At 37.0% G+C, this 12769-nt stretch overlaps 1 protein-coding gene across 4 annotated transcripts in view; it reads left to right on the forward strand.

Annotated features, from left to right (window-relative positions):
• FRS2 (fibroblast growth factor receptor substrate 2) overlaps nucleotides 1-12368 on the forward strand; it is a 114762-nt gene extending 102394 nt beyond the window's left edge. For all 4 annotated transcript variants that reach the window (XM_027873515.1, XM_027873499.1, XM_027873524.1 and 1 more), the window contains 3 exons: nucleotides 4011-4169; nucleotides 5041-5204; nucleotides 7073-12368. In XM_027873515.1, the coding sequence (XP_027729316.1) occupies nucleotides 4011-4169; nucleotides 5041-5204; nucleotides 7073-8023 (1274 nt within the window). In that variant the 3' untranslated portion in view covers nucleotides 8024-12368. The remainder of the gene's footprint in view (nucleotides 1-4010; nucleotides 4170-5040; nucleotides 5205-7072) is intronic.
• Nucleotides 12369-12769: the final 401 nt, after the last annotated feature.

Below are 12769 nucleotides of genomic sequence, written 5' to 3' on the forward strand. Positions count from 1 at the left end.
CCTTCCTTCCTTCCTTCCTTCCTTCCTTCCTTCCTTCCTTCCTTCCTTCCTTCCTTCTTTCCTTCCTTCCTTCCTTCCTTCCTCTTTCTGTCTCTTTCTTCCTTTTTTTCTCATTTGAGTTTTCTTCCACAAAATGACTAATAAGGAAATATGTTTTACATAATTGCACATGTATATCAGATTGTTTACTATCTCTGGGAGGGGGGCAGAGAATTTGGAGCTCAATATTTTTTTTAAAGTTAAAAATTGTTTTTGTGTAAGTAGAGGAAAATAAATTATTTTTTTAAAAGGAGGGGAAAAGTTAAATTAGTCTAAGGAAAGAAACTTAATCCTATAATCAAACTAAAATCAAAGTAATAAAAAAAGTTTGTGGAACTGTAGGGTATCCTACTAGATGCTTCACTGTCCTTATTCATTCTACTATTGTAAAGAGCTCCCCTTGCATTCGCTGCATATTTTCATTGTTAACTTTTAAAACTCAAGTTTTATGTTGCAGTTATGCCCCCAAAGCATAGTGCAATTCCTTTGGGTTCTAGGTCCAAGCATGCAAAGTCAGTGATGCGTCTTAGTGAGAAAATAAAGGTGTTAGGTAAACTTTGTTCAGGAATGTCTGCAGCTACTGTTGGCTGGAAGTTTGGTGTTAATGAATGGACAGTTTGTTATATCTGCAGAAAGGAGGAAAGTATTTGTGAAAGTGTGAGTCTGCTTCAAAAAGTGCTAACATAACCTCTCAAGTGCAGATGAGGGAATTGAAAAAATAGAAAAGTGGTCAACTTTGTGGATGAATGAGTTAGTGTTTTTTTAATGTTTTGTCACAAAGAATTCTATGCAGATCTCCAGTGAAAAATTGCAGTTTTTTGTGACTGCGGGAACCTAACCTCCTTCCCATCCATTCAATGTATCAACATTTGCATTTTTTAATTTGCTCGGTTTTCTAGGAACATTACTTCCACGAAAGTCGAGGATTGATCGGATACATAAGCAAATTCTAGTAGGAGGACACTAGGACCTAAGAAAGCATAGTAGGAGGCGGCTCTTGAACTGAACTTTTCAGGCATTAAGAAAGGCGAACAAATAGAATAGAAAATGTAGTGTAATATACAGAGACTAGCAAGCAGGTTAGTTTGACTGGAATATAGAGTGCATGAATAAGTAATGAATCAGTCAACAAACATGTATAAAATGCCAGGCAAAATGCTAAACACTATAGGTGGATGTATAAATCAAACAATTCCTGTTTTCAAGAATCTTCTATGCTAACAATGGAAACAAGCATATGCATAAACAAAAAGAAAGCTAGGAATAAATGCCAAGTCATTAAAAATATAAGGTAGTTTGGGAGGAAGGACAGTGGTTGGTAGGATCAAGAAAGCTTCATGTAGAAGGTGATACTTGGGCTGTGTCTTGAAGGAAGAGGATTTTTCAGAGGAGGGAGAGAATTCTAGGCATGGGGGATGATGGCCAGAGCTAAGGCACAGAGATAAGAGATGGAGGGTTGTGTATAACAAACCAAGAAAAGGCAGTTTAGCAGATTTGCAGAGTGCAGGAAGGGGAATCAATGTATAGATGAGTGTGCATAGATAGGTTGTACAGAGATTTAAAAGCTAAAGAAAAGAATTTATCTTTTATCTTAGAGGCAGCAGGGAGCCATTGGAGTTGAGTATGGGGAGTGACAGATCAGCCCTGCAGGAAAATCATTTTGTCAGCCATGTGGAGGATGGGCTGGAATGGGAATAGACTTAAGGTAGAGAAATCAGTTGGGGTGCTGTTGCAATAATCTGGGAGAGAGGTATTGAGGACTTGAACTCAGGTGGCGGGTGCATGACTAAAGAGAAGGGGACAGATGTGAGAAGAAATGATGGAAATGGAACAGATACAGTTTGGAGGAATAATGGCCTTCGACAGAAATGGAAAAGTAGGAAGATGGGTGGGTTTTTGGGGAAAAGATAACAAGATCTGTTTTAGAAAAGTTGAGTTTGATGTACTATAAACCTGGAAAGGTAGAATAGAGCCAGATTTAGAGGATTTTAAAAGCCAAACAGAAGAGTTTATATTTTATCATAGAGGGAGAAGGAGCTGTTGGAGTTTCTTGTGTAAAAGAGTAACTTAACAAAGCATTTTACAAAATATCCATTACTTGTCTCTAGGAGAAATTGTTTGAACAAATTCATAACAAAATTCGACGTGGAATCAGACCTGGACTTTAAAGATCCTTCTACAGCTGAGGATATTGAAGTCCAGAGTGTTGGACGTGCTAAAGATCACACAGCTCACTCATGATAGGGCTGGCACTGAAACTAAGGTGTCTTGGGCCCTTGTCCAGTGGTTTCTTTTATTTTTTATATGACTATAAAAAACAAGGCATTTTTATTTCTCTTTGATATCATGCCTGTTTTTCTAGAAAGGCTTATAACATTTTAAGAAGCTTCATAAACAAAAACTTCAACAACCATTAGAATATTTTTTTCAGATCTTCCCTTTTTTTCCTATGCTCAGATGCAATTTGGAAATTAGATTGTTGACTCATATCTAAAAAAATTAAAACCTCTTATTGAGTAGGCAAATTTAGAAGATTATAAAAGCTCAAAAAAGAAAGTATTTGGGTAGTTTAATTAGGTCAGATGTAATTTGGTTAAAGGCATTGTGGAGGAAGGACACATGGCATCATGGAAAATATACTGGATTTATGCTTGAATTCAGAGAATATCTATAAAGTAGCAATCTTACTGTATTACCAACCTCAGTATAAATAACTGTGTTGTTATATTTCAGTCAGCTTGCATAGGAAGAAAGAAAACAGTCAAAACTACAGCTTAAAAAAAGATGAGAACATATGTTTTAATTTGGATTGTCCAAGATCACTGCAAACAGCTAAATGAACTCTCCCTGCTTTCCTCGTCCTTAACGTCCTTTCCTTTTCTTTGCCTTGTTCTCTCTTGTTATTGTGAGTTTTCTTCACTGCTCATGTGGCCCAGGATCAGCATTCTAAAAAAAGCATTGCTGCCGATTTTGTATCGTGCATCTTCTGAGTTGAACAAAAAGTCAGTGGTTGTTGTCTGTCGCGGTGTCTGTAAGCTCCCTTTTTTTTTTTTTTAGCTCTCTGCTTAAACCCTCCTTAACCTTTATGCAAGCATTTTTTTATTATGATTATCACTAGAAACCAGAGAAAAAGACAGTCTTGTCTGGCCAAAGTTTTCTTTTTACAGGTTATTCTCTTATCTGAAAGCTTTACTGTCTCATGAAGTGTGCCTCATTTGTCACACAAACTGAGACCGGATTTGAACTCAGGTCCTCCTGACTTCAGGACCAGTGCTCTATCCACTGCACCACCTAGCTGCCCCTGATAAACTAGTTTTTGAAAAAGCAGCTTGATGTAATGGAAAGAACACTGGCACTGGAGACAGAAGACCTGTCCTGGGTTCCAGTCCTGGCTGTACCTGCACTGTTTTCATAACAGTGTGGCCCTGGACAGATCATATGACCTCTCTGGATCCCCATTTCCTCATCTGGAATAACAATGGGAATGGGAAAATGGAAATAACAATAATAATTATGTTTGCATCACTACAGAGTGTGTTGTGAGAATTAAATGAAATGACAGCGCATGTAAAGTTTGTTTTAAAGTGAGCATATATTGTAAAGTATACATTTAATCTTTATGATATTATTTGGTGGCCCTGCATAAGTGCCACTTCCTTTATGAAACCTGCTGAATACCTAATCAAAAATGCATTTTATTTATTTCTTATGCACATAGCACACTCTCTGTTCATGCGATTATCTTCTTCCCTCCTAGACTTCAAGTTTCTGGAGAGCAGGAAAGGGTACATCTCCATGTGAGGCACTGTCTCTTGTAAAAACCCACACTTGGTATATGGGAGTGCAAGGGCTTGATCTGCTGTCTATTTAAAAGGGCTTCCTTCTTTCTGGCCTGAAAAAAAATGAGCTTCAGTGGTTTTGTTTTTTTATGGTAATCATTCATTTGCCATATTTTTGTTTTATATTTGTAGGAATATTTGCCTTTAAATGTACTCGTGCGGAAGAATTGTTTAACATGTTGCAAGAGATCATGCAAAATAATAGCATAAATGTGGTAGAAGAGCCAGTAGTAGAAAGGAATCACCAACAGACTGAATTGGAAGTCCCCCGAACCCCTCGAACTCCCACTAGTAAGTACCTGTCTCCACACGAACGCTTTTGAGAAGAGGTTATAACCAATAGATGGATGGCTTGGAGGAAAGAGAGAGAGAGAGAGAGAGAGGGAAAAGGACAAAGAACGTTTACTAAATTTTTGCTGTATGCAAGAGACTGGTAAGTCTTTAAGTAGCTCTAGTAAAGGAAGACAAAAAAGATGGGTTTCGCCTGCAAGTCAGATGGAAAGGGCCCAAAGGTCCTTAGATTGCAAAGGAGCTGATAATGTACCTTGTTTCATGTCATTTCCATTGATCGAAACATTTCTGTTTCTGCCAAGGACTTGGGCGGCAAGATTTTTCTTTCCCAGGTCTTTAGTAGTTCTGGCTAACAGGGGAGATGAGGGTTGTAGCACTGACAGACAAATATCCTAGGTTGCAGCTCCACAATGATTTCTTCCCTAAGCAGGCTGTAGGGGCTGGGTATGTGGACTGGGAAGAAGTGTTTTTTTCTGAGGGATTTGGGCTTACCTGCCCAGGATATATAGATACAGATGTGTTGAATAATATGAATCTGAAATAAGTACGAGTTATGTGTAACTGCGTTATAATTAATATATTTTTAGGTAGGTTGCTGTCTAGTAAAAAAAATTATAATTTAAACTTAGCTTATAAATTTGTCATGCAGGAATGGAGACTAGTTGACCATTTTGTTGAGAATTTGGCACTTGAAAGCACTTTCCGTATCTATAAGTCCCCTACTTTCCATGATGGTTGCTTTTCAAAGCAACCCCAAATGGGATTTCACTTTCTGGTGGAGGTATTCTATGGGCTCATTTAGAATTCTGATAGATGTATAAAATAACGGCAACACAGTCACATTATCTTTCTTTTGTAAAAATCCTGTTAGCTCCTGGGTTTGGTGCACAGAATTTACCTAATGGGTATCCTCGATACCCGTCATTTGGAGATGCTTCATCCCATCCTTCAAGCAGGCATCCCTCTGTGGGAAGTGCGCGCCTTCCTTCAGTAGGTGAAGAATCAACACATCCACTGCTTGTCGCAGAGGAACAAGTAAGTGTGTGTGTGTGTGTGTTAGCTAACTGTGATAAGAGTGTAGGTTAAGGCTAAAGCACTGATGTGTCCAAGCAGTGAATAACAGCTGATTCGTTCATCAAGCTTTTTTTTACATTTGAATTGCAGAAGTATTTATTGGCTTAAGTCAATTCCTATGTCATGATTAGAAGTGTTAGCATGTTTCTTTATGGTAATTGGCTGAGTTCAGGTCCCAGTATAAACTGTAAGATTAATGAAATTCAGATGTTCTTATGAAATCCAGAGTTTCATTTCACTGATTGCCTCATAATCAAAATATGGGACATGTCAGTCCGCTTATGCTTCCAGATACCTGTTCAGTGATTAATATTCAACTGAATTAAACCAATATTACGTGCAAGGTACTACGCTAAGTATGACCCCAAGATACCTCAGGATCCTGAAGTATTTTCTGAATTATCTAAAAAAGCAAAATAAATTATATTCAGCATAATTTTAGTGTTGTATATTTTAATTCTTTGAAAAGTGGTTGGTAATCCATTCAAATTATTATGGTGTATCATATATTTATAGTAATTTGTGTACATGTTTTATTTCTAGATTATAAAATTAAATTTTTATGTCTTCATGTCCCTTGTAATACCTTGCAAGTAATAGGTACTTAATAAATATTTGTCAAATGATTGTTAGCTGTATTCCCAATAATACATCACTTACTCTTAACATCTAATTCTCCAAATATGTCAGGTGAGTGTTTACTACATAACCTCTTAGTTTTACTACATCTTAGTTTTACTAACATCTAATTCTCCAAATATGTCAGGTGAGTGTTTACTACTTAACCTCTTAGCTTAAGCCCACAAGGCGTTCGCTTTGGTTATTGAAGTAAATTGTGGTAAATAAATTGAACTAAATGTTGAAGTAAAAGATTAATTCATTATTTTGTTCCTTTCTGCTAAAGAAACACATAACTATATACGTGTGTATATGTGTATTTGACTGAAATATATAATCACATGTGAAACTAGTAGTTGTATATCTTTTTACCACAGATACAGCCAGTGGTTAAATGCTATAAACATAAAAGCTAAAGACTTGTTGGCACATTTTTGTGATTACAATCTATTTAACTTTCTTGTGAATAAAAATAATCTTCATTTTTAGAAATTAGTCATTGTTTTTAACAGTACTTACTTTATTTGGATTGTACCTACAGAGTGACAAAGGTAAGTATAGCAGTATTCAGAGTAACAGGAAAGGTCTCAGGTATTTGGGGAAGTAGTGAAGAGAAAAGAAATCAAGAATGAAAATAAGGTTTTACCATAAGAGACTGCAAACAGAAAGGACTAACAAATAAAGACATCATGCATGGCATTAGAGTTTTACTCAGTTTTGAAGGAGGAAAGAGGGGAGTTGATTGTAGGATTAGAATGTGTAGTCTTTCTTAACTAGAACACAGAATGACCCAGCTAGTCATTTCATATTTGTTGAGGATGCCCTTACTAGTTATTTTCTGTTCTTCCTTCTCTACTAACCTCATGTGAAATTTTAGGCTTAGTTACAGGATTGTTTATAGTTGGTTCTAAGACTAGCAGGAGACCCAGATTTCACTTTTAGATAGAATTTTACAAAGCAGTTTAAGAAACATGCTTAAACCCCGGGAAGGGGTAATTTCTATTTCTTTATTTTTAGAAATATTGCAGTTTTGGTATTTCAAAGGAGTAATTGCCCTTCAAGAAAGATTACCAGGATAAAGACCTTATGGAATAAGTGTTTGGGAGGGAAAGATGTTGAGATTATACAATAAAATGAACAACTAATGTGTCATAAAGCACATTTTTTTGTTGTTTGGGGCTGAATATTTAAAACTATTTATTTTCTTTTAGGTACATACCTACGTCAACACTACGGGTGTGCAAGAAGAGAGGAAAAACAGATCAAGTGTGCACATACCTTTAGAGACAAGGCTTTCTAATGTTGAAAGTAACAAAGCAAGAGAAGAGCAGAGTGATATTGAGGACAGAGATCCTCAGATTCTTCTTGAGCCTGAAGGAGTCAAATTTGTTTTAGGACCAACCCCTGTTCAAAGGCAGTTAATGGAAAGAGAGAAACTGGAGCAACTTGGAAAAGAACAAGTTAGTGGTGGCGGTACCAACAACACCGAGTGGGACACTGGATATGACAGTGATGAACGAAAAGATGCACCCTCGGGTAACAAACTGGTGTATGAAAATATAAACGGGCTGTCCATTCCTAGTGCCTCAGGGGTCAGGAGAGTTCGTCTGACATCTACCAGTACCTCAGATACCCAGAATATCAACAACTCGGCTCAGAGGAGAACTGCGTTATTAAACTATGAAAACTTACCATCTTTGCCTCCGGTTTGGGAAGCCCACAAGCAAAGTCGAGATGAAGATGACAGTTTAGGACCAAAGACCCCATCTCTCAATGGCTATCCCAGTAGCCTGGATCCAATGCATAACTACGTGAATACAGAGAATGTAACAGTGCCGGCGAGTGCTCACAAGGCAGAATTTACCAGGCGCCGAGACTGTACGCCAACGGTCTTTAATTTTGACATCAGGCGTCCCAGTTTAGAACACAGGCAACTCAACTACATACAGGTTGATTTGGAAGGTGGTAGTGACTCTGACAACCCTCAGACTCCAAAAACTCCCACCACTCCACTTCCACAAACTCCCACCAGGCGCACAGAGCTGTATGCTGTGATAGACATTGAAAGAACGGCTGCCATGTCGAGCTTGCAGAAAGCACTGCCACGAGATGATGGTACGTCTAGGAAGACGAGACACAATAGTACTGACCTGCCTATGTGAGCCTCGGAGACATTACATCCATCGTTTGCACCTTTGTGAAGTTTTTAAAAATGGAGATGCAAGTGCTTCATTTTCATTTCTAAACACTAACACCTTTTATAGACTGATAGAATTTTTTTCCGAATACTTCATGTGCTTGTTTTAACTAAAGGGAATTAATGTAGAGCAGGTACTCATTAAAAAACACTAATTACATTCTATAATAGTTGTTACTGTATAGCAACATTGCCATTTTCACAGTGCCTATTTAATTGAGAGTGGAAGTGAGTGACATCCCAGTTTTGAGTTTTTCAATATTCTGGACTCGTGCCTATCATTTATGTCTAATCATGGTTGACATTCATAACATTTTATAAAACCTCTTGATGTGTGCATTACTAGCAGATAAATCTAGTCTTTGAAAGTAAATATCTGTAGATTCACTTTCCAAGTTAGGTGGCCTCCAGCATGAGTCATTCGTCATTTCATTAATTAAAGGCTTTTTGACTTGAGCCAAATGCATTGTACATAAAAGGAATACATATATAAGGTATACCATCCCTCCTTATATACCAGTCAAGTCCTTTTCCTAAAACTTTATTAGAATAACACATCCATGAATATGGCGTACTCTTGGTGTGTGTTAGAAGGGCAGGATGGGGAAAGTTCCCTTCTCCTTACCTCATGCTTTCATTTTAAGGGCACGTCAAGGTTCCCTTGATCAGAAGCACGATGGGAATTTAGAACCAATCTCAGGCCAATACTACCAGAAAAGAGCTGCAATTTCTCATCAACCATATTCTCCAATAGAACATTAATCTCAGCATTGTTTCCTGGAGGCATTTATATTTGTGCCATTAAGTTTCCACTTATCTTTTCTTTTTACCTTTGGTGTTCAGGTTGTCTGTTTTGTTAAATGATGTCTTTAGGTTTAAGACGGTTGAGTTTGTATATGGTTTTGTTGTTTATCTGTTCAGTCTTATTTAGTCTGTGTTTTGTCAAATTATGGTTTTGAAGGTTCATTTGGAACTTACTGTTAGATTTTAACAGGGTTGCCCTTTTCCAGTATTTATTGATATGCTGTTTACTTTTCAAGTCTGATAGAGACATCCACTTGATTTTAAATTTTCATTCATGTGTCCATAGATGAACTCTTTGGTTGCAAATGAAAGTAGACACTAATAAAATAAAAAGTTCCCCAGAGGTACTGTAGATTTATCAATGGACACACTCCTCTGCACTTTAGCAGTGATTTTCTCAGTTATATAAAGCCTGGCTGCAGTTGTACTCCACCCACTGTAATAATGTTCATCAACTATGCTTATCCTTTCAAACATAGCTAGAATTTAGCTTTTACCTTGATTTTGGCAGAATGTTAATGTACTATTGTATCAGCCTCGCAGGGGCAGTGGAAGATCTGTAGCAAAGAGATTATGTCATACCCTAGGATTTAGAGGAATTGATGTTTGTTTAAACTAATCCTCCAGGTTCCATGATTCTTGAGAACGGAAGGGGAAGTAGACAGAAGGGTTGGGTCACTTACAGATGGTTTTAGTTAGGTTCCAGAATTTTTAGACTTTGCATTTGAGGCTAGCTATTCAGACTTAGGCTTAAATTATAGCACTAATTTAGCCAGAAATCATTTCATTCAAATAGCCAGTCTATTCATTGGGTTGCCCTATTGGTAAAGGCAGTTCATATGTTTGCATTGTAGTACAGTGGTGTCATTGTAAACAAGGTAAGGCGTCAAAGTTGTTGTATCAGTGCCCTTTGTTTGCCTAGCAGGATTTTTGTATTCTCTGAACTTGGTGCTTGTAAAAAGTGAGAGACTAAAATGCTCCCTAGAGCCATGGTGCCAGGTGGGCAGTTTCTCTGGTACAGTTCCCTTTTGCAATATCTTATACTATTCCATTCTTGGTTTCTCCTGAGAAGATTTTTAATTGTGCCAAATTTGTGTGATGGTTTTTATAGCATGGAATAAGAATCACAACACTAATGTACATGCTCTTAATTCGAGAAATAACAGCAAAGACTGCTACAATATTCTCCTCCATATGAAAGGGCTAATAATATCTGTCTGTTCTTTTAGGTCGAAACCCTTCCTTCTTTCTTTTTCTCGTTTTATACCCCTTCCATCCCCAGTTCCCAACTTGCTTTTTAAAAACATGCCAATCTAACAGCTTTGCTGTAGGTTCTGCACTAGGATAGCAATACCTACGAAGTATTTGACTTATCATAAGTATTAGATGCATACAGCTGGTGCTACCATCTGGTTACCTGCTGAAATTCATCTATTTTCCTATTTAATAAATACATTCCTCTATAGATTTTGCAATAAGACTTAAGCTGCACCCTAGGAATGTATATCTGACTTACCAGGTGTACGTTTTTATGAGATACTTTTGTTAACATGTAATTTATTCCCAACAGGATCTCCCTCTACACACTTATTCTCCATCTGCATTCTCCCAGATGGAAGGAGATATAGCTACTTTTCCTTGGCATGATTTCTTTCTTGATTCTCTTTTCATGTAAAAATTAAAATGTGGTGCCTTCCCTCCCACCAGGAAGATAGTCAAGTGGTTCTTTCATTTTACTGCTGCTTGTGGAGTGATGAGATATGCACTTTACCCTTGAAGACTCAGCAAAAAAGATTTTCACTTTCCAGCTGATCTAAAATAGACTGCAGATATCAGGCTTGGGTCTTATTAAAATTTGCCAATAAGTTTCTGTGTTTATAAATGTTAATTAACATTGATCCCACACTTAAATGTTAGATGGAATGAGACATGGCTGTATTTTTTTTTTCCAGAAAATCTGTGGCACATCATATTTTTAAAAAAAAAAAAGTACCTCAATAATGTTTTACAAAATTGGGAAAGGGGCCTTACGTTTTCAGCTTCCCAGCCACACAACACTGTGTTTTTGCCTGCAAGTAAACCTGATTTTTATACCAAGCTAACAATCGCCACCCCCTCCCCCAGGCTATCTAACCAATAACGCCCCTGTAATTTGTGCAGTGTGGAGTAAGTGTCCACAGATTATGCCTCCATCAGAGAACTCATGGGTGAGTAACAGGTATCTTACCATCTCATTTACAGTTCTGATGTGTGAGGTATATGGTACTAAATAATGTTTTCCCTGAACTTTGCCAAATGTTGAATATAGGCATTGGTACTGAATTACTGAATGTATAGAAAACACTTTTGACTTGAAAAATAAGTCTTGCACCATGTACCACAAGATGCTGTGCCCAGACCAGCCCTGGCCTACCTTTCCGCCTTCTGGTCCTCCTTTCACTCCCTTTATCTCCCTTTTTCCCCTTCCCTCTCTCTTCCTGTTTCCATCACCCTATCATATAACGCTTCATTCTGTTGTAGCATCGTGAGGGCTAGTTTTTCTGCATCTTTAACTACACTGTAGAGTCGCAGTTGCAGTACAATTGGTTACCATTATAGCATGGAAAATGACTGGTATTAATAGTACAGTAGTCACCAGTGTGCCACAGTTGCATTATTAAATGCAAAGTATACATTTTTATAAAGGCCAAATTTGTATTATTATGTTTTTATTTCATTACAGTGTATAATATTGTAAGATTATTATGTCCTAATTCACATTATAAAATGTTAAGTTTTTCCTACTTAAAGGCATAAATATAGCAACTTTGTATAAAGGTAGCTTACTAGATTTTTAATTTTTTCTTTTATAAAAAGTTGTCTAAACAGTGGGACTACCATTGCCAAATTGTATATGAAATATGAATTTTGCCCCTCCCCTTTGGTTAATTTCTTTTATAAACATTCCATGTTTCTCTAATAAAAGACAAAAGTGATACTGTACTATGCAGAAATTGTGTATTTTTGATGCTGTTTCTTATCGCCATTTTAAATCTTGGTTTGCTTTTTTTTTAGTATTGAAAATAACTTACCAAATGTTAAAAGCCTTGTGCCATGTGATGTTGACATCATTGTGTGCCCTTCTCTTTAAGCCCTCCTTTCCCACCATCCCCCATCCGTGCCAACTTCATATTTTGTAGCATGGCAATAAAATATTGAGTTTATATTATAGCAGAGTGTGGCTTTTTGGTGGATGTGGACGTGGCTATGTTGGCGTTTACTTCCTTTTTTGGAAGGTATCTCCGTTCGGCATGATGACTGTCTCAAGAGACCCTATGCTTTGCGTAAAAGGTGCAGTACAAACCTTTCAAACTCAAGTTTGTTCATGCTTTTTCTATTCTGTGCATGTCAGAATCCCATCAATTAGCAGGACCATTTAGGAAATACAATGGTCTGTTAATTGAGTATGATTAGACTAAAATTTCAGCAGCAAACTCTCTTAAACCTATTGTCAAATTTTTCTATAATGTATTCAGTTTGGGGCTTATTAAATAAAGTATACCAAACACAATTTAATCTTTGATGATTAAATGTCTTACATTGCTTCAAGGTTGTCATTCTGAACATGGATTCTCATTGTACAGCCCTGTAGATAATGTGGGTGACTGGGCTGAATAAATAATTCTAGGTTTCTAAATAATTGTTAAATAAGACCTGATATGAGTTCGTATTTAAAATCACTTTCCTTCTCCCTCCTAAAAATAGAGTGCTGTATAGCAACATTTTGGCTAATTGAAGGTTCTACTGATTTAGGGTTCCAGTTTATTGGTTTTATTATATTTGAATTTCTCAATAGTGTTCAGAAACTCTGTAAAAGATTTTATTGCTCAGTTCCATTGTTTTATGTGTGTGTGTGTGTGTGTGTGTG

The sequence above is a fragment of the Vombatus ursinus genome, unplaced genomic scaffold, assembly GCF_900497805.2.
Source record: "Vombatus ursinus unplaced genomic scaffold, bare-nosed wombat genome assembly UNPS02003292.1, whole genome shotgun sequence".
Classification (NCBI taxonomy): Eukaryota; Metazoa; Chordata; class Mammalia; order Diprotodontia; family Vombatidae; genus Vombatus; species Vombatus ursinus.